Genomic DNA, 21,876 nt, shown 5'->3' on the forward strand with positions numbered 1-21,876 from the left:
ATAGTTAATCTTAAGTTATTAAAAATAATTAAAAATACGTAAAGTAGTCAAAAACAAATTAAAGAAAAAATATATTACATCAAAGTCATCATTATGGAAGAATTGTCCACAACCGCTATACACCTGTGACCTGAATAGCCCATTCGTTAGTGTACTTTTCTTCTTATCTACTACTGATGTCAAAAACTTTTAAACTAACTTTTACTTGAAGCCATTAAAGAAAAAAAACACTAATTTGTTTATCCAATGTAAAGCCAATATTTAATAATGAGAAAAGAATCTTGCCAATTGAGCCAAAAGAAGCTCAATTATGACCACAAATCTTAAAATATAAAAATAAAATGTATATTGACAATATTTATATAGAATTGAGTGGCTTAGAATCAAAACTCATAATTTATATAGGAAAAAATTGTGGCTATTCAAATTAGAGACCAAATTTTATAATACTGGAAATAACATGTTATTTCGAGTATTGTGGTATTTGGTCTGATATTTCAATATCAACTGAACTCGACGTTCAGAAAAAAATCATTTTATTAATATAAAATAATCATTTACAAGGCCATTAGGCAGAATAGACAACTGCCTAGGGACGCCGTATCGACAAGAACCCCTATATTATTGCTTTTTCTCGATGCTGCCAGGTTAAATACTTCATACTTTATAGCAGCACCATCTAGTATCGAATAGCAGAACTAATTTTACTCACATCCCTTCATAAACTTGAAAAGAATTGATGATCTTCAATAAGCTGAAAATGGGCCTCGAGGCTTGCTTTGTCTAAGAGCACCGAGGTGGCTAATCTGGCCTTAAATTCATTTACAATGAAAGCACATCCATTATACATGTAACCATCCTAGGTATACAAAGCTTCAAATAGAACTGTTATCCAACACGGAAATATGGAAAAACAATTTTTTGATTACTTTTATCAGCTATAAAACTGCAGTCAATTTATGAATAACTACTTAGAAAATATAAACGGTATATTCTGAGTCGCTTTTTGTAAATTATGAATTTTGATGCTAAGCTATTCAAAAAACAAATTTAACAATAAAAAAAATTATATATTTTGCTAATAACATTATTTAATATTTTCAAATAACTCAAATAAAATTTATTAAACAAACTCAATGTGTATTACAGAATTATATATTTTGCTAATAACATTATTTAATATTTTCAAATAACTCAAATAAAATTTATTAAACAAACTCAATGTGTATTACAGAATAAAAATATATTTGCTTTTTGTTATTGACGCATGTGACACTGCTAAAAATTGTTTTTAAATAAAAAATTATAAGATTTTAACAGTTTTTTTCTTTATTTAATGATTATCTTCATTTACAGATTTTGTAACTTTATTTTTACAGGAGTAAAATGCCGTATTCACAAAATTAAAAAGAAATTTGTTTTTGATTCGAGTTGTAATGTTAGTTGAATATATTTCAGGTTTGTTTTCCTTAATTACGATTAGAAGTCCTGCAAAATTTGAAAAATTTACATTACATTAATTGATATCACTTAACTTTTGTAGAAAATAAAACAGCCCATATTACTTGCTAATAATGTAGCATTCTATAGGTGAAAGAATTTTTAAAATCGGTTGTGAAAGTAGTGAAGTATTGAACTGAAAAATAACGGTTTGTATATATTTTCGTACAAACTTTCATCACCCATTGAGATGAATTTCGAAAAATCCTTAAATCTTAAATGACACCTATAATATAAAATCAATATCCTCTCGAAATTACAAACTTCTATCATTAGCGATGTAGGCTGGGCGTCGATATATCAGTCGGGGCTATGGAGTGTAGAGGTAAAGGAACACAATCTCTTATGGCTATTTCGACTCAAAAATATGATAAAGGTGCTCGTGTAGCGGAGTGTATGATTTGAACTGAACTGTTTGTCTGTGCATGTAGCTATGTGCATGGTCCTCTGGAGAACCAAAACCATCTTAAGTATATTCAACTTGGGGGTCACTTTTTTAACGCAGAGATTGGTCTTCATTGCTTTTCAGTGAACATTGCTTTTCCCCTCTTCAAATTATTCCCCCCTTCTAAAAAGTTTCTGATTTTAAATAATATACAAAAACATTTTTTTTTAAATCATCAAAATCGGAGCTGCTATTGAGGACTTCCGAGTAAAAACATTCATTAATGCGACCATACGAAAAGCCTCAAAATGTTTCAGAATATTTTGTAAAATAAATTATTCACTGATAAATGATTTGGAACTTTCGAAAAAAATCTTGTAACTTATGAGAGCAGTTAGGTATTAAAAAAGTTATTAAAAAGAAATATTGATCTAGATTATCAACTTACACGTAAACAAATAATTATATTTAGGCAATTAGGGTAATTTTTGCTTCAATTATCTAATATGAGGAGAGTTTTGGCAAAATAGCAATTTTATTTGCATTTTGGTGTAAATATAGTCATATTGTTTATCAGGGGAAAACCATACGGGGGACTTTATAATAGAACCGTATGAGTGACATGCGCAACAACGTACAATAGAATGCATTTTGTAATACATTTACTAAAAACAAGCATACCACAGCCAGAGTGCATAACTACATAAATCTATGAAACATAATAAACCTAGTGGTGCCTCCATTTATTATCATGTGCATACTTGTACATACTTTACCATTTGTTTATTTATAAAATAATATTTGTGTGTATATATTATGTTTCATAATAAAAGTTTGAGTCAGTTTAATTCTGATAATAGTTTAAATGAAATCTAAATAATATTTTAAATGAAGTATTATTATAATATTTGGAAAATTATTTGATTTATTCATCAAAAAATTAAACAAGTAAGTGCAAAATTTTTTTTTTGTAACATTTTTGATTTAGACACATAAACAGACGTGTAAGTTTACCAAATTACAATACATTCGATGAGGATAACAAAGTTCAACGAGGATAACACTTGTTTGATTAATAAACGTGCATTATCAATATCATTATCAAACATAAAAATACTTTCTTTTGCCATTTATGAAGAAATTTCTCAGAATTTAAGCAAATTTTTTAATAAAGAAAATATTTTTGTATCACATACTTATACAAGGTGCCCCATATAACTACAAACTTTTGAATCCGATGTAGGTATCTTCAATTTGATTTATTTGGAAAAACTTTACTAAATTTTATAAAAAGCAAAAGTTATTAGGATGAAACAAAATTAACTACAGTTTATTCTCCAAGCAGTTTTTCTCAATATTTGCGTGCAAAATTCTAATATTTTTAGAATATTGAACGCCGATTTTCCATAAAAATTAGGTTAGACAAAAAATAGCCCCTTAGAGGATTTATTGTAAAATTATAGTACACTGGCAAACAGGGTTTCTTGACGCAAGAAACATTTTTGTATTTTAAAAAGATGAAAAAATGTACTTGAAGCGAGAAGAAATTTACTTCAAGCCAGGAAAATTCTTGACGGAAGTTTGTTTCTTTGCTTTAAGAAAATTTTTGTTTTATCTCTTGAACTAAGAAGGTTCACCCAGGGTTTGATATAAATTTTCTTAAAGCAAGAAACAAACTTCAACTGCATTCAAGCCTTTACTACTGATCTTAGGATTCAATATGGGATATGTTCATAAATTAACCTAGGATATGTTCAATAACCAAGCAGGCTTTTTAAAATCTTTTTTTCACACACATTATATTATGATATCCGGGGCAAAAATTTAAAAACTGCAAAGTAATTTATTTGGCGGATTTCAATAACAGTGTTGAATTTGGTTCCGAGAAATTTCAAGTTACCATTTTAAAATATAAATGATGAACCATTATAGGTAAATAAAAAAGTTCAGTACATTTAATTGTTAATCAAATTCGGCGTAAAAAATGGAGATCAAAATATTCATAATAAGCATTTCAAAAACTTTTATAAATAAAAAATATAAAATTTAATAAAATATTAACAAAAAAATTTGTTGCTTTGTAAAACAAGAGCTTTTATTTTGATTAAAATTATTTTTATTATGCGGGTCAGACTACGTACAAAAAAGGTCAAAATAATTTCCAATAAAGTCGCGTTCAAAAGATTGTATATATGTCAATGTAAGATTGTAAGTTTCCCTCAGGTTAATAAACAGGTTACCTAAAATCACTCCAACAAGTGCAAACTCTATACCTATTTACGAAAATCAACTCGTTTCGTTGGTCTGAGTCGAGTTAGGTAGGGTTCGGCTGGCACGCCAAAAACCTTTCAAAAAGTAAACTCATGCTTCTGGGACAAAATTTGTGTTATTATTAGAGTTACGAGTATGTTCTGTTTGTGTAAAGAAAAATATTAAAGCCATTTATACAAGACATTCTGTAAGAAAGAGAGAACCATTTACAGTAGAATCTCGATAAGTTAAAGTCCAAGGGAAACACAAAATATTTTAAGTTATAGAGGTTTTAAGTTATCAAGTGTCTATGTTAGGTAAAGGTTAATATAGAGGTATGTACATGTTTCTATGTACCCTAGTTAATATAGAGGTATGTACATGTTTCTATGTAGTTACTGAGGGCCTATACAGAGATTATTTATTTAAGTTATAGAGGTTGCGTATTTTAAGTTATAGAGGTTTTGGGCTCTGATGGGAAGGGAACATAGTATTTTTTGAAGTAACAGAGGTTTTTATGTTACCGAGGTTTAAGTTATCGAGATTCTACTGTATTTTTAAAAATTAAATGAATTTTATTAGGAATTCTTACCCAGACTAATTTGAGTGTAATATACCTACTTATTTTTTTAGACATTCGTTAAAAACATAAATCAAACCATGTGTTGTAGAAATGCTCTACAATATGAAACCAAATAATTTTTTTAGTAATAAAATGTCACCTTTTTATTTATTTTTGACATATTTATCGATTGAGTATTTAGACTTATCGTAAAACATATATATTAAGTAGGTAAATACAAAAATAAACGATTTTATCTGAATTGTACACCTCTTAACATATGATGACCCAAAATAAGTCCAAATTTTTAAACAATTTTATTATTGTTGAATGCAAGTAAAAATCTGTAACTATAAATAAATATGCAAACTTTGGATGTACGAGCACCAAGACAATTTTAAATAAAAAGCTTGATTTTTTTTTCTATAAAGTTGGACTAAATCTAAATCATTCTGAAAATTGTAGGGGGGGGAGTTTTTACAGTAACTAGTTTTCTGTTTTTCCTTAGCACCTCAACAACCTTAACTGAAAACGTAACTTTCAAAACTCTAGCTTAGAAATATTGATGATACTAACGAAATTTTGGTATAGGTGTCCACAAAATCACCTAATTAACCCATTTCCGGCTGTCCATCCCTCTGTTCGTCGACGTAAAAATTAAAAAGCCAGTTTGAGTTAGTAAATGAGCAACATCTTGTAAACCGTTAGAGATAGAACAAAAATTTAAATGTAAAAAATTAAACAACTTGATAAATTGATATATTTTTTCGTAAACGTCACTGTTTACCTGGGGCGCAAATTAGGACAAAACTTTGGTGTCCATTTTGTCTAAAATTGTAAAAGTCGGGAGTTGAAAATTTGTAGGTATAGCTTCAACAAGTGGTCTTGTGAAATACTTTCGAAAATCGAAAAAAAACAAAATAAATGAATGCGTGTATAATATTTAGACGTAGTGTGTATTCATTATACTCAATAACACACTACTGCATATTTATAAGTTTTGTCCTAAAAACGCTTTTGAAAACATACACAAAACTATGTATTTTTATACTTTATAGACCTGTTGAAAGTTAATTCCGAGCACTTTTTTATTACAAATTAAATATACCTATCTAGATTAACACTATATTTTAATTTCATTAAATTCCTAAGTGGGTTTACGGCCAAACTACCTTAATATATTATTTATTGAAACGAAATTATCAACTGAATTAAAAGAATTTTATTTTAGTTTAATAGAGTTTGTTATCGTATAATTAATGTTTGGATTAAATATTTTAATATATTTTGCGATAATATTATATGAAATATTGACTATTTTCATTTAATAATTTATTGAAATTCAAAACAATGTGATCAGGGCCGTATTAAAGAAATTGAAGAAATTATTTTTTTAATATTATCTTTTCGAAAAACAGATATATTTTATCGTAAATTTCATCGAACGAGCTCAAACAATATCTCTAGAATATGTTATTATTGTTTATAAAAAGACGACACGTCGTGGTTTCGCTCGAATTTCATCAATTTTTTACTTAAATAAAACAGATACACATATTGTAGTATACAAAGAACTTTTAGGTAGTAAGGTCATAAAATGATGACAAATCAAATTGATCCATTTACTTGCTTTTATCTCGCAGAGGGTTGGAAAGTGTATCAGTTTTGACTAGAATAAGTAAAAATTTCCGAGAGCTAGTCATATGTAAAAAAAATTTTTACTTAACTCTGAAGGGCCGATATAATAAAACCTAGTTTCAGAAAACGATAACGGAAATAAGCATTGGAAAATGGGATACTACATTTGATTTAAATAAGTAAATAAAAAAAAAGAATTGATTTTTATTTGAAATAAACAATTTGTTATAATATCCGTGTTAACCTTGGATTTTTAAATGGGAAATACACAATAATTGCATTTACGATTGTATGGATATAAAATTTGTTATAAAAGTTTGTAATTATGAATATTATAACACACAAAATTTTGATATAACTTCTATTAACACGCTGGAAAAACCAGTTAAAAATCTTCTTTTAAAATATGCAATGCAATATTTAAAAATGGTACAAAAAAATCAAGCTGTTCATATTAATGCGACCCTCATTATTCACATCATCAGCTTCCCAGATTATAAATAATAATATTAATTAATAAAGATGTTAGTCCAATAAAATGAAGTTGATCCCAGAACGTTTTGTAAACAAAAGTTTTTATAGCTCAAAAGTGATTAGAAATGATTTTATAGAAAATTTAGTTAGCTACATTTTTTCGAGATATTTTTAAAAAAGTGATTTTGGGCATAGTTTTATACATTTTTCTACCCCCCAAATACAGGCTTCTTATATTCAAAAATGCTGGCTTCCGTTTTGACGGTAGTTTAAATATTCATTTGATTAGATTATGTGTAGCTTAAGAGCTATAGAAACTTTTGTTTACAAAAAGTCCTGGGATCAACTCCTTGCACATACATAAATATTATTTTTTAATTATGCAAATTCATAAAGTTCATTTCGTAAATATTATTTTTACAGAAAAAAAAGGCAGAGGATAAATTATTGTTCGTTCCAAAATAAATTCGTATAGGTTTTTAGGCGATTTGTCAAATACCTCTTGGCCAATCATTAAATGAATCCGATTTTTATATTTAACCACATTACAAAATAGGATATTCCCTGATTCAAAAGTCCGAAGTAAAGTAAATCTTGTTAGTTTCCTTGTGTACATCGACAAATTAGAACGTGTGCATTTGGGGTTGCTTTTAGGGGATATCCGGCTGTTATAAAATTGAGGAATACCATGTAATATAGAAGTTTTATTTTATCTGATATAACGTTTTTCATATAATATTACCGAGATAAAAATTAATTCATTGGGAACTAATCGTGCTAGAGCTTGTTATCTAAGAACATATTGAAAATGATAAACAATTGATAATGAATTATATTTTAAATTTTCAGATTCATTTGTCAAATCTACTACAACTGAAGATAATACACTACAAAAATGGACGCTCTTATGGATAATAAAAAATTAACATGCCGTGGATGCCACAATTATTTAGAACCACCTTTGCAAGTTTGTTCAAACGATTACGCACATCTATTTTGTGGAGAATGCAAGGGAAAATATGATGAATGTGTCATTTGCAATGGAAAAGTATCAGACCTTAGTGGGCGTATTGAAGAGACATTTTTAGCACAAAAATATCCATGTAAATATCACATTCGTGGTTGTAATACCATGGTAGCTTTACATGAAAAAAGCGATCATGAGTACGAATGTAATTTTAAGATATTTAAATGTGAATATGGACGTTTTTGCCCAAAGCCATGTGAATGGGAGGGACCATATTCAGAAATTCAAACCCATTTTCGCTCCCAACATGTGAAATTTCCATTTAGTAAAACTCCACCATTATCAGTAAAAATGCGCATTCCGGGAGGATCATTTAGTTTTATTCAAATGATTAAAGCGTACAATGAATTATTTTGGTTCAAATATCGTATCGATAGTGAAAAACAAAAAGTGTTTTTCGTATTTCAATTAATAGGCACCAAAAAACAAGCATCCGAATTTTTATATGAACTAGAAATAATATCGTTGATCGATGCGAACAATGCAATCCATTTCACTGAGAAATGTTATAGTGTTTCTGAAAATATTTCAAATATTTTCGAATCAGAACAATGTGCAGTTACATCTTTTTCAAAAATTAAAAATTTTATCGTCGATAATAGGCTTACTTTTAATTATAATATAAAAAAAATAAAAAAGTTTGTGAAAAATGCTAATCTGTCTACAAATACTGAAGAAGATCAAAAACAAGATAAAAGTAAAAAAAATCATAATCCAAGACATAACCAAAGAAGAAATCGTGGAAGAAAAGGTAATTCGAAGTCAAGAGATCATTCAGCAGGCAGCAATGTTTCAAAAAAAGGACAAAACGAATTTGAAATAATTGATTTTAAAGATTTTGATAAACATATACCGCCACCAAATATCATGGAAAATAAAAATCGGTCTAATAATTTTCAATCAGTTTTTATTGATCAATCATCACAAGCAGTCGGAACTTTGGAACCACCTGCTTATCAAGAAATTGATCCTATGAACTCAAAAACTTGTCAAAAAAAACCGAATCAAGTAAATCCACCTAACAATTTACAACTGCCTGGCCAAAAAGCCAAAGTAAATGGCCAAGAAGCCAGCACAACTTTTTGTGGTGGTATTACAGAGACGGTTAATTCGCACGGAAGACCGAATAACCGCAACCAAAATCCAATAAACAATACAACCACCTTTACGCAACCTCTTGTTTATGAAAATAAAAGGGTTAAATCTACAGAAAACAACCAAGCTCCATTATTTCAAGCATCGTCGACATCAGCAAGGCAATCAAATTACAGTAACTCTAATGTTAATCATTTGAAAAATGTACAACATCCTCTTTATCAAAGTAAGGTAGCTATACCAATAGGTCACAATCAAGATCCGTTATCTCAAGGGTCATCGACATCAATCAGGCAACCAAATTACAGTAACTACAATCTGAATCAACCAAACAAAGTACAGCCTCCTGTTAATCAAAATAGGCCAGCTACACCAATAAAACACAACCAAGCTCCGTTGTCTCAAGCGTCATCGACATCAACAAGGCAACCAAATTACAGTAACTACAATCTGAATCAACCAAACAAAGTACAGCCTCCTGTTAATCAAAATAGGCCAGCTACACCAACAGAACACAACCAAGCTCCGTTGTCTCAAGCGTCATCGGCATCAACAAGGCAACCAAATTACAGCAACTATAATGATAATCAATATCCGCAATATCGAGCATCAAGAGAAAGAAAACAAAAAAAAGAAGATAATTGTACTATCAGTTAAACAAACGTAATCATTTTTCCATGACAATAAAACATGTCAAAACGTATCTATAAACTACACGCTAATAATATTCCAATAACCGAAGAGAAAAAAAAGACGGGATGTCTAAATTTAGACTTATAGGACCGATTTCGATGACAATTTTGGGATTAAGCTTTGTTCACCCTCTAGATCAAAAGTCATATGGTCTCTAGTGGAGCTTTTTAAATGAAGCTTAATTTTTTCTCTGTATTTTTTCGAGTTATATAACAATAAAGACAATTTTTTCGTTTTTTTCGAAAAAAATTTTTGCATTTAAATTGCAATATTTTGAAAACTTAAATAGTTTGAAAACTTTCTTTTCTTTATAACCTCGTTAATTTTGGTGCAAATGACTTGAAACTTTTTTCATTTTCAAGGTTTTTTATAGTACTAAGTGTATGAAATATTTTTTTCAAAAAACGTCAAATTTTTCAGTTATTTAACGTTAAATACTCCAAATTTCAATCGCCAATAACTCGGAAAGTATTGACTTTTCGGAATATACTTAAATGACACTTTAGATTTCAGCGCTCTATTTCAACATGTTTTTCCGTTACCATTTTCAATATGTTTTTCCATCCTTTAGAAGCGGTGGGCTTTTGATCTAGAGGATGAACAAAGCTTAATCTCAAATTTTCAGGTCAATCGGAGCTATAGAAAATAATTTAGAGGTTTTAGCCTCGTTTACTGGAGTATCACATTAAAGCATCACATTAATTTCTCATATTTTTTACATTTTAAAAATAAAAAATAATTTTTTTTTTTATTGTTTGAATGATTAAAAGATCAAAACTAATTGTAAGAAGAAACAAGTTTTTTTTTACAAATACAATGCATTTTTTATTAATAGACATATAAATAAAATTTTTAAAGAAACTAAATGAGAATAAATATTAAATTTATAAAATGTGCAAGTGAGTGTAAAATGTCTAAAATGGTATTTTTACTAATTTTACAACATAGCAAGTATAGCGGATAAAAAATTATTTTCAATCTGGTACACAACTAAAATCTGCAATTTTATAATTCAATATAAATAATTCTATCATTAGTTTCTGATTTTAATTTTAAATATACATTATATTGAAAATGAATCGTAATTTTTGGTGCTAAGAATCAGCTAAGTTCTTATAATTATTGTGGTATAAAAGATATCCATCTTAGTTATTATTAGCGCCCATCTACATAAATGCTACTTGCAAATTTAATTCAGATTTCATTTAATATTTTTGATATTATTTGAATTTATGCAACCATAAGTCTATTAGCGATTGGATATATGATTAAAATATTTATTTTCGAACCTGTCCCATTTTAATTTATTTTCATCTGCAGTATTCCACCAAGGAAATTTCTAATAAAAGAATAACATGCATCACAGTAAAAGATGTTACAAAAATCAACTAATTAAGGAAAATGAAATAAATGACTCGATTTTTGCTAAAGCCTGGTGGAATGTGTTTCCTTTGTGTCAAATATTATTAGCAAGCCATGAGTTAGTTGCGCAAATGTTTGTTTATATTTTATAACAAATAATAAATTATTAATTCAAAGAAACTGTCAATGAGTTAACTTAAAAAATTAATAAATAGGCAACATGAACCCATATAACAAACTAGAGTGGAGAGGGTAGCAAGAAAAAAAGCGCCTATAAAGGCACGATGACTTATCTTCGGTCGTTGTGTACTTTAGACTGCGCATCAGGATGTCTTTTGATTTCAATCAATTGAAAGTGATTGAAAACAATTTCAATTGTTACAATTGTGTAAACATCAACGACCAATGACTAGATCCCACGCAGATAAGCACCATAAATTCAGCCGCTGACACTTTTAGCTCGTCGTAGGAGTTTCACGTCCTTGTTATATGTATACGTATATGTGAGTGTCAAATAATCGAAAAACTATTAACGTATACGTAATACAAGTTGCCTATTTGTTAACATTGACCGTTTCATTCAATTTACGCTTTATTGTTTATTAACAAATAGAAACATTTGCGCAACTAGCTCATGGCTTACTAATGATATACTAGATACTACGGTGACATCTTTGATTGTACCAATGCGAAAGTTGTAAAGTTAAGATTAAACTGATACCTAGAATTATCACAAAAAGACATAAATGTGATTAACTTTAGCAAAATAATTGCAAAAATTTTGTAAAAAAGAATCTTTTCAATGAATTTAATTACAATAAATATTCATTAAATAATTAAGTCTACATTTATTGGAAATACGTGAAAACAGATATTTTTATTTGTAGGAAAAAAAACGCTTTCTCATATTTCAATGACAAGTAATGAAGACATGACACTTCACACAATGTTTTGAAATTGAATTTTAAGTCGAACCAACAATCAGACATTGTTTTACAAAGCAAAAGAAAGTAAGATATTTTTTATCTTGTGAAACTTGCAAATAATTGATTTGATAAGACAGATCATCGGACTTTTTATTCAGAATAATTCATTTTTTACAGGGCTTTTAAAAATAAGATCTTTTTTGTCTTATTCAAAAATCGTTAAGAAGAAAATATTTCGATAAGCAATTCAGTTTGATGAATATGACCTATAGAGGTAAGGCCTAAAACATTGCGATATCAGGACAAGTGTTGAATTTTATTGATAAATTACAACCAAAAATATCTACAACTCTGCTTATGTTAAATATACATATTTTCCTAAATAATATCTACTATTAACCAAAAATAATCAAAATTGGGTTAGTTTTTTACTGAAATTTATTGTATTTCGTTTATAATAATTTCTTCTAAAAGCATTGTAGATATATTAGACATGACCTTTTAGCCCTTCAGAGATTAGCTATTAATAGAAAAATAAAATATACAACTGATTACAATATATGTATTATTGTTTTTTTTTTTTTTTTCTGATATTGATGATGAGTAATGAGTAAACCGCTTTGTAATACGCATATAAACTTTTGGCTTGCGTTCCTAAATCATTCTGTCTAACATCATCAGTAGGCAACTCCAACGTTGATCATGTAAAATACATGATATGAAATGCCAAACTATGATGATATGATAGATGGACAATACGTACGGGCATAATAATTAATAAAGGAAAGCAAGTTTGATAATGAATAATAAGAGAGAAAGATCTCGAACCTTAGATAATATTTTTTGAACACACATATCAGTACTACAACCATAGAATTTTATAAATGACTTCTTAGATTTCAATTTTTTAACCAATTAGAACTTCTTTCGATTTTAAATTGTAAAAATTAAATTTCTAGATGGAATGTTGATTACACAATCGTTTGTTTTTTTACATCATGTAAGTAAAGAAAAGATAGCCACTCTTACAAACAAAGTAATAAGACTATGTTTATTCTCATTCCCTCAGTGAATATAGTAATAAACAAACAAACACATACATATTATATGTACGTATAAATTTAAAATATTTACAATACCTGTATACATACTATATAATAGTTACCAAACGGTTGACCGCAGTAGAGATAGATCAGATAAAGTAGGCGCGCACAGCTGTCTTCGTCTTTCTTATATACACTTACTGCGTTTCCTATGTCTATACAGCTCTATGATATTATCTCTATGGGAATCTATTTACCAAAAGTAGTACTAGGTATTTTTATATCTTTAAGTTTGTTCAGAATACATTTGGGGGTTCCCCATACTGTAAGGAACACGTAATAACTTCTTGTATATTCTAGTTTATTCCACTCAATATTTTAGTTTGTTTTACAGTCTACAAATAAATACAATGCTCTGCATTCTGAATATATTAATTTAAAATCAAATCAAAATTGATAAGTTTGTATATTTCATTCGAGTATCGTAGCATTAATAAACAAATGTGTAACATTGGTTTATAGTTTTTTACAAGATTGTTTTTATTAAGGTAAAATAATAATAATTATTATTTTTGTTTATTAATAAGTTTATGTTTGTTATTATGATAAATACATAATATAGTTTATTTAAAATTCGCCCCACCCAAAAAAATTAATCACAAAAATAAAATAAAATAATTTATTGAATAACAAAAAAATATTAAATTTTTTTATATTGTAATAATATCAAATTTCTGCAGAAAACTTATTACTTTCTAGGTATTCCTTACAAAAGTTATGTGAAGCTATTTTTTTAAAGTGCGGAAATCTAGATTATTATCAGTAGCATTGTGAATAAGAATTCTTTAACATTAAAAGTTGATAAATTTTATCAACCATATCAAAAACGTCCTCATTTTTCAAACTGTTTTTGATTTTTTTTTAAGTTTTAATAATTATGAATACGGTATATCGCATTTCCACTGTATAAAATTTGCCCCACTACACATCTGTTTTAAATATAGACTGATAACAAATTACAAGAATTGAAGAAATAAGATAAATAAAAAATATAACAAGCCCCCTTCCTCTACCATTTAATATCATAAATCTTGTTAAGCAGAACTAGACGGTTTGTCATGTGCTCAACAATAATTCAGTAAATCAGAATAAAAATCGGAACATTCGGACGTGCTATAGACAACCTATTCCTGCGGAACAAGCATGTAATAATGTAAATATAGTTTCATAGGTCGAATTTCGGGAAGGTGACAGCGAAATAATAAGTTTTGCAGAAAATCAATTTTACTATAGTTTATTGTCTGAGCATTTTTTCTGTACGTGCTAATATTTACAGAAATATGTTCAAAGCTCTAAAACAAGAATTTTTAATTTTTCGATTTCTTTTTAACAGCCTATTTTGCAACTTTGAACGTAAATGTATTTGTAAATTTAAAATTTAAAAAATAACAGTTAATTTTATTTTCTTCATTTTTCTAATAGCGGCCTAGCAGTCTAAACAGCCTAATTCCTGATTCCTAACATCCAAAATCCATTCGTTTTGAAATTAACTTTCCGTGACGTTCTTATACCAAAACATTTTGTTCGATAATACTTATTTTCTGAGCTATTTACATTTGTTAATCTATTTAAAAAGAAACCCATTCTGCACAAAATGAAGAAAATAGTTTTAAACTTAAAAAAGTTTTCTCGAAATTGCTCCGGAAACTGAGAAATATTATCTTACTAGATTAACTTAACAGTTTTTGTTTTTGTTCAGATTTACTATGGAAAATTTAAAATGTGTTAAATGCCAAAAATATCTGAGTGTGCCAATATTCGTCTGTTGCAAGACGAAAAATTTCAATAAACCACACTTACAATGCGGAAAATGTTGTAACAACGAGCAAACAACAAACAAACCAAGATGTTATTCTTGCTATAGAAATGGAGATAAAGAGACATACTTAGAACGGAGTTCTATTTTGATTGAAAAAGTAATTTTGCAATCAAAATATCCTTGTATTTATGAAGAAGAGGGCTGTACGTTTAATTTACGCATTGACCAAAAGGCTGAACATGAAAATAACGAATGTTTCTATCGCCCATTTAAATGTTCCATGGTAGGGACAAAGTTTTCAAAAGAATGGAAATGTAATTGGATTGATAAAGTCGAAAATTTTTATGATCATTTTCGTGAAAAACATGCTGACAATGTTTATAAATATACCAGCGATAAAAACGAACAAAAAATTCAAATGAATTTTTCTGAAAAATCTGTAAAAGATACTTTTTATTTATTTTCTGCACATTTTCGATTATTTTGGCTAATACATCAATATAATCCAAATACAAAAAGAGCATATTGGACAATACAATATATTGGTCCGAAAAATAAATCGACTAATTTTTTTTATGAATTTGAATTTTTTAAAATAAGTGATCCAATACGTAAATACAAAATCACTGAATATTGTGAAAGTCATATCGTAGATCACACATCAACTTTTAGCGCGGGTAATTGTGTAGCGATTTCTTTTGACACATTATTCACTTTTTTGATAAACGGTGAAGTTACATTTCGTTTTCGAGTTTGCAAAAATAATAAATCAATTGATGATAAGAATATAGAGAAAAAGACAACTGAAATAACAATACCAAATTTACTAAATATTACAAATAATAATATTGGTAATATTATTGGTTCTTCTCCAATTGCTACAAATGCGCCTCCATTAAATTTACCACTAGTGACACGCACATTCAGATCGAAAAGTGTGGTTGGAAAAAGGCGCCATTAATTTTTTTTATAATCATCCATATCATATTTTTTTGAAAAAATATTCATTTTAATGTTATAATTTTTTGTACTATTATTTTAACGACAATATTATACTAAAGGAGTTCATTTTGTTAATTTAAGCATGTTAATTACTCCCAAAATATTTTATTTCATACTTTTTGTTACGTATATCAATAAAGATCTTTTAAAACTATGAAGCCATGTTTTATTATTTTTACAATTCCTTTATTAATAGTTGCGCACGAATTAGCCTTTTTTCTCTGAAGATTAAAAAAAGATCCTCTAGATGGCAGGATATATTTGTAGCGGATCTTTTTTTAATCTTCAGAGGAAAACTGAGATACAGCTCTCCATAAATTTGTAATTTTTTCGAAAAGAGTGAAAATTTCATACTTGGTTTATTTTAAACTCAGGCATAGAGGAAAATACTCATTTTATGGGTGAAATCATGGGAAAAGATGCCAAAGCAAATGTAATTAGCTGTAATGTAAGCAAAGAACGTTGTCTTTAAGCGATATCGTTCACTCACAAATCTTAAAAATCTAAAAAGAGAGAAAACTGCATTTTTCGCCAATTTGCTCTGTTTAGTTCTCATAATGGTTTCAAGGTAGTTTGAAATAATAAATCATGTACATCCACAATAGTCCGAAAGCGAATCGCAAAATAACTTGTCTTATCGGTAATAGAGGTGAAGTGGGACCCAAAGGAACTATGTTTCTCTCGTTTTAAATTATGTATTATTTTATTATGTATCAAGTTCTGAAAATAAACATTTTCTTATTAATAACAGAACAATCAGAAGTCATTTAGATCCTTTATCTTTACGTTATATATGGTAAATAGGCTCATTCTGTATGGGCAGGGGATATTTTAGGATTTCTTACGTATAGTGATTATGCAACTTTTAATTATGAATTATGACAACATTAAATTAGGTTAGATTTTAAGTGACAGAAATTCAAATAACAATTTTTGGTTAGATAATAATAATAAACTATGTCGGGTGATGAAGTTGAAAAATTTGAAATAACAGATTATGATTTGGATAACGAATTTAATATAAATCGTCCACGAAGACGACCAACAAAACACCAACAAATCTATGGTAAGTATTAGAATGGCTTAATTTTTACTGAGACGGTTTTCGATAAGTTATAATTTTCTACTTAACTTCACAAATAATTTCGTTTAATTTTAACATTAGTTTACCAAATTATTTTTGCACTTAAGGTATTTGGGCTGATGAAAGTGATGATGAAGATGACAATCGAAAATCAGGCCGATCGTCAAAATCTAAAGTGCCTAAAAATTATTCAGCACCAATTGGATTTGTTTCTGGTGGGATTCAAAATCAAAAGAAAAAAGATGGAGAGGATGAAAAATCCTCGGAAGATGATGAGGAGTCAATTACGTTTAACAAAAAGTCAAAAAATTATGTAGCAAATAGTTCAAGTGAATCAGAAGACGATTCAAAACCCTCATTTAGTAGATCGGCTCAACAGTTCAATAATTTTACGGAAACTAGTCAAGAAACAGCTGGATTAAGAAAAACTGGCCGACCATCGTTAAATACACCGTTAATGACCAAAGGTGTTGGAAATTGGGAACGTCATACAAAAGGAATTGGTGCAAAACTTCTATTACAAATGGGCTACAAACCTGGTATGGGATTGGGTAAAGATTTACAGGGTATTGCAAGGCCTGTTGAGGCACACTTACGTAAAGGTCGTGGAGCAATCGGAGCTTATGGACCTGAAAAGGCTGCAAAAATTGCAGATGAAAAGGTAATATTTTTTTACAAAATTATTTTTTCGCACTCATAAAATTTTTTTCTGGTAAACTTTTAGGCTGATGATCGCGATGATAATTCAAAACAAGCAAAAGATAAACAAAATAAATGGAAAAAGGAAGGGGAAGTTGCAGCAAGTAAAAAAAGTCGGTATTATTATAAAAGTGTGGACGATGTAATTGAACGGGGTAAACAACCTGGGGCATATCGAACGGTAGATTTAACAAGGTACATTATCAATTATATAATTTTGTCAGTTTCTGCCCAGTAGTTATTAGGTCCGAGAAATCTGATTAAATTAAAAAAAAAAGAAAAAAAGTGAAAACAAACAATTGACTGAGTTAATTGTTGAAATACCATGCATAGATAGTGTTGATTACTCTATCACATTACACATACATACATATCACACATACTGATAGCCCCATATAATACATATGTACTATATATTTTACTCCTAATATGCGCCCTCACGGGTAAACAGTGATGTTTACGAAAAAATGTTTCAAACAAAAGTTGTTTATTTTTTAATAAAGAAGATTTTTTATATTTAAATCTTTGTTCTATCTCTAACGGTTTACAAGATTGATCCGACGGACCCATAGGTCAAGACGCCTAGAATTGACCTATGTTGCTCATTTACGAACTTGACCTCACGTTTTACGTCCTGAGTACGCTGTAAGAATTTCAGCTTGATATCTTTTTTCGTTTTTGAGTTATCGTGTTGGCAGACAGACGGACGGACGTGATTCTATGAATGAACACCTATACCAAAATTTTTTTCGTAGAATCAATATTTTTAAGCGTTACAAACTTTGGACTAAACTTAATTCATATATACATGGTATAAAAACTTTTAAATTTTATAATGAAAACAAAACGAAACGTTCATCTCGAAAATTTCCACGCCATTTCAACTCAATAGAGTCTTTGAATTGCCGAGAACTATACAATAGATAAAAGTCGAATATTTAAGCTGTTTTAAAACTAATGTTTTGTACATTTTCTTCACAGTAATTTAAGTAAGGTGAAAGTCATTGATATGAGGGGTCCGGAACAACGTGTACTCAGTGGTTATCATGCTTTAAGTGGCCCTAAAAAACCAGAAGGAGAAGGTGAATTATTTGAAGATATTGTTCACAAAAAATGTTCAAACTTTGCGTTACCAGAACTGCAACATAATCTGGACCTACTTGTTGATATTTGCGAACAGGTAAAACTTGAAAGATTTATTTTTTATTTATGATAGAAATAGCGCTCTCTGTAGATGACGTATAAGCACATGATCTGTCAATTGGCGACAGTTCAATGTATAATTTACACTTTAACAAAATGAATTTACAACACAGAATTTACACTCGTTATTATTAAGTTTTCTAATAAAAAGCCGTAGAATAGTATAATTTAATGAAATACCATATAAAATACAAGTAATTAATATCATACAGTATGTCAACAAATTTGACAAGCCCGTACTTTGATGTCACGTCCGTATAAAAATTTGAATTTCCGTTTTAGAAATTTTTAAATGCCATCACTGAATTTGTACTCTTATTAATTAATTTTAAGTGATTAAAAAGATGTTAATTACTAAAATAATGATTTAGTTGAACTGTCCAGTCATTAAAGTTACGGAAGAAAAATATTTGAATCAAATTTAAATTTCATGAATATTCCCTATTTATAGGATATTATTTGGGTTGATCGAAAAAAGCGACATTGCTGTGATCGTGTTGTAGCATTAGAACAAGAACGTAAAGGATTAACAGAAGTTACAGAAAAACAAGGACGGCAAATGAAAACGTTACAATCATTATTGGATATTGTCGAACGCTTGGTTGATCCATCTCATGCATTATCGTTACGACAAGTTGCTGATGAATTTAAAAACATACAAGAAAATTATTTTGAAGAATATTTAATATACGATTTGGGAGAATTAGCTCCAGGTCTTGTTGGTCCTTTGTTAACATCAGCGTTAGTCAGTTGGAATCCATTAACAGCACCAAATCAGTACACTGATGTATTTCAACAATGGAAGGAAATTCTCGATCAATCAAATCAACGGGGTACGCTTTCAGTTCATGCTCAAAGTGTATCGCAACCATACAATAATTTAGTTTGGTCTACATGGATGCCGGTAATTCGTGCAACAGTATCCACATGGAGTCCACGTGATTGTGATCCATTGATACGTTTATTGGATATTTGGAAACCAATTATACCAATGTGGATAATGGAAAATTTGTTAGAACAAGTAATTTTACCACAAATTAATTCAGAAGTGTTACAATGGAATCCATTAACTGATACAGTTCCTATACATGTATGGATACATCCATGGATTCCGTTAATGGGCCAACGGTTACAAGATAGTGTGTATCCAATTATTGAAGATAAATTAGGAACAGCTTTAACAAGTTGGCATCCATCAGATCGGTCTGCTAAATTAATGTTACGTCCGTGGCAACCAGCTATGTCTCCTGGTGCTTTTGCTGCATTTTTACATAAATATATTTTACCTAAACTTCAAGTCTGTTTGTCCAGCTTACATATTAATCCACATCAACAGCATTTAGGTATGTAATTTTCAAAAACTAATATAATTATTATATAAATAATTATTTTTTATAGAGTCATAATTGTTAATTGCGAGTAACTTTTCTTAGTAACATTTCGCCAATTTATAAAAAAGAAGGGTAGTTTACCAAAAATAAAAATAGTGATTCCAAATTTTTGGCTACCCTGTACATTATTAAGAAGTTTTAAATATGCGTATATACTTTTCAAAATAAGCAAAACTTCTTATAAAGAATGACTTTTTTTCTTAAAATGCAAAATAAGAAAATTTACAAGTATAGTTACCTCTATCCGGGGACACACTATATGATAATGGAAAACAGTATAAAATCCATACTGTATAAATTTTTCAATTGTGATGATTAAATTTTTTATAGAAATATACTAATTTTTAGATGCTTGGAATTGGGTAATGGATTGGTCAGATATGTTAAGTCCTCAAGCAATGTCTATATTACTTGATAAATGTTTTTTGCCACGTTGGCTTCAAACTTTAGCGTTATGGTTAAATCAACAGCCAAATTATACTGAAGTAACTGATTGGTTTATTGGTTGGAAAGGAATGTTTTCGGAGCAGTTACTACAACAACCAGCTGTTAAAGGTAAGAGTGTATTATTTAAAATCTAATTAGCTGACGTAATTTATAAAATAATTTTGTTAACTAAGCAATGTCTCGCTTGGACTTTTGAAGTCTGCGAGTTTTCTACGTAATCCGACTTTGTAAATCAATCCAAAATATAATTGTACACCAGCTGCAGTTATTGACACAATTTCATTTTTGTTTAATTGAAATATGGTTTTTCTAGTAAGAAAATAATAAATTTGTATTACGCAAGCGTATGACTAGATTCTGTGTTACAATGAATGAATATTAATAAATAAATGATTATATTTTGTTTCTAGAGTGTTTTCGCAAAGCTTTAGAGTTAATGAACCGAGCAGTAAAACAACCAACTGGTCAACCTGGTGCACTTGAAACTGTATCATATTTAACAAATTTAGAAACCAATTTGCCACCACCACCGCCTCCAATTATTACAAATACACATTCAGAGGTAAATAGAATTTCATTAAACAAAGCACAATCCAACTGGCTCCCAAAAATTTCCAATTTATTTTGCTTTTGTTTTTTTATTGATAATAAGATATTATCACGATATAGCGATATCGATAACATCATATCGTGATGATATCTTGCCGTTATGAATAAACAAATGCAAGCTTTAAAAGTCTTCGAATTGAAAGTTGTTGGCCTGTTGGATGTAGGCTCTCAAAATTTTACAAAATCTATCTAAATTCATTATTTTAAATGTATACTATTTTATATATGTTATTTTTTTTACAGACTTTGGCTCATGCTGTGCGTAATGCTAGCCAAATGCCACAAAGTTTAAGCTTTAAAGATATCATCGCAAAGAATTGTGAAGAGCGTGGTATATTATTTGTACCAATACCAAATCGTTATCGTGAAGCAAAACAAGTATATCGTATAGGAAATGGTTCAACACAATGTTATATCGATAAGAATGTAGTATTTGCAACGACAAATGGTACAAATTGGGCACCCACAAATTTAAATAACTTATTGGATATTGCATAATTTATACATTTAAATTTATTGATTAAAATTTAACAATATACGTCGGCGATAAATTTGGCGTATATTAAATTTTGAACACGCAGACAAATCTCTAAATAATGAATGTTATTTTCTGTTGGAAAATAAATTTTCTTTTTAAAAAATTTATAGAGTTAAAATTATTTCTACA

General features: G+C 28.8%; 3 protein-coding genes across 6 annotated transcripts; all 3 read left to right on the top strand.

The window, feature by feature from the left end:
- The first annotated feature begins 2,664 nt into the window (after positions 1–2,664).
- Positions 2,665–9,841, top strand: LOC123298167 (putative uncharacterized protein DDB_G0282133). The gene is made up of 2 exons (XM_044880090.1): positions 2,665–2,833; positions 7,659–9,841. Exon 2 carries the CDS (start codon positions 7,705–7,707, stop codon positions 9,586–9,588), a length of 1,884 nt encoding a protein of 627 aa, XP_044736025.1. The 5' UTR covers positions 2,665–2,833; positions 7,659–7,704; the 3' UTR covers positions 9,589–9,841.
- Positions 9,842–12,244: 2,403 nt separating this feature from the next.
- Positions 12,245–15,928, top strand: LOC123298169 (E3 ubiquitin-protein ligase SIAH1B-like). 4 transcript variants are annotated; one of them, XM_044880096.1, is made up of 2 exons: positions 12,245–12,272; positions 14,715–15,928. In XM_044880096.1, exon 2 carries the CDS (start codon positions 14,722–14,724, stop codon positions 15,733–15,735), a length of 1,014 nt encoding a protein of 337 aa, XP_044736031.1. In that variant the 5' UTR covers positions 12,245–12,272; positions 14,715–14,721; the 3' UTR covers positions 15,736–15,928. The 4 variants fall into 4 exon arrangements, with proteins under 4 accessions (XP_044736031.1, XP_044736027.1, XP_044736028.1 ...); XM_044880092.1 differs by lacking the exon at positions 12,245–12,272 and adding an exon at positions 13,352–13,503; XM_044880093.1 differs by lacking the exon at positions 12,245–12,272 and adding an exon at positions 13,969–14,168.
- A 797-nt stretch (positions 15,929–16,725) lies between these two features.
- LOC123298165 (septin-interacting protein 1) lies at positions 16,726–21,788 on the top strand. Its single transcript, XM_044880087.1, has 8 exons — positions 16,726–16,842; positions 16,968–17,521; positions 17,585–17,754; positions 18,541–18,739; positions 19,214–20,105; positions 20,502–20,708; positions 21,011–21,162; positions 21,453–21,788. Exons 1-8 carry the CDS (start codon positions 16,734–16,736, stop codon positions 21,705–21,707), a joined length of 2,538 nt encoding a protein of 845 aa, XP_044736022.1. The 5' UTR covers positions 16,726–16,733; the 3' UTR covers positions 21,708–21,788.
- The last annotated feature ends 88 nt before the right edge of the window (positions 21,789–21,876 follow it).

This window comes from Chrysoperla carnea, chromosome 4, assembly GCF_905475395.1.
Source record: "Chrysoperla carnea chromosome 4, inChrCarn1.1, whole genome shotgun sequence".
NCBI lineage: Eukaryota > Metazoa > Arthropoda > Insecta > Neuroptera > Chrysopidae > Chrysoperla > Chrysoperla carnea.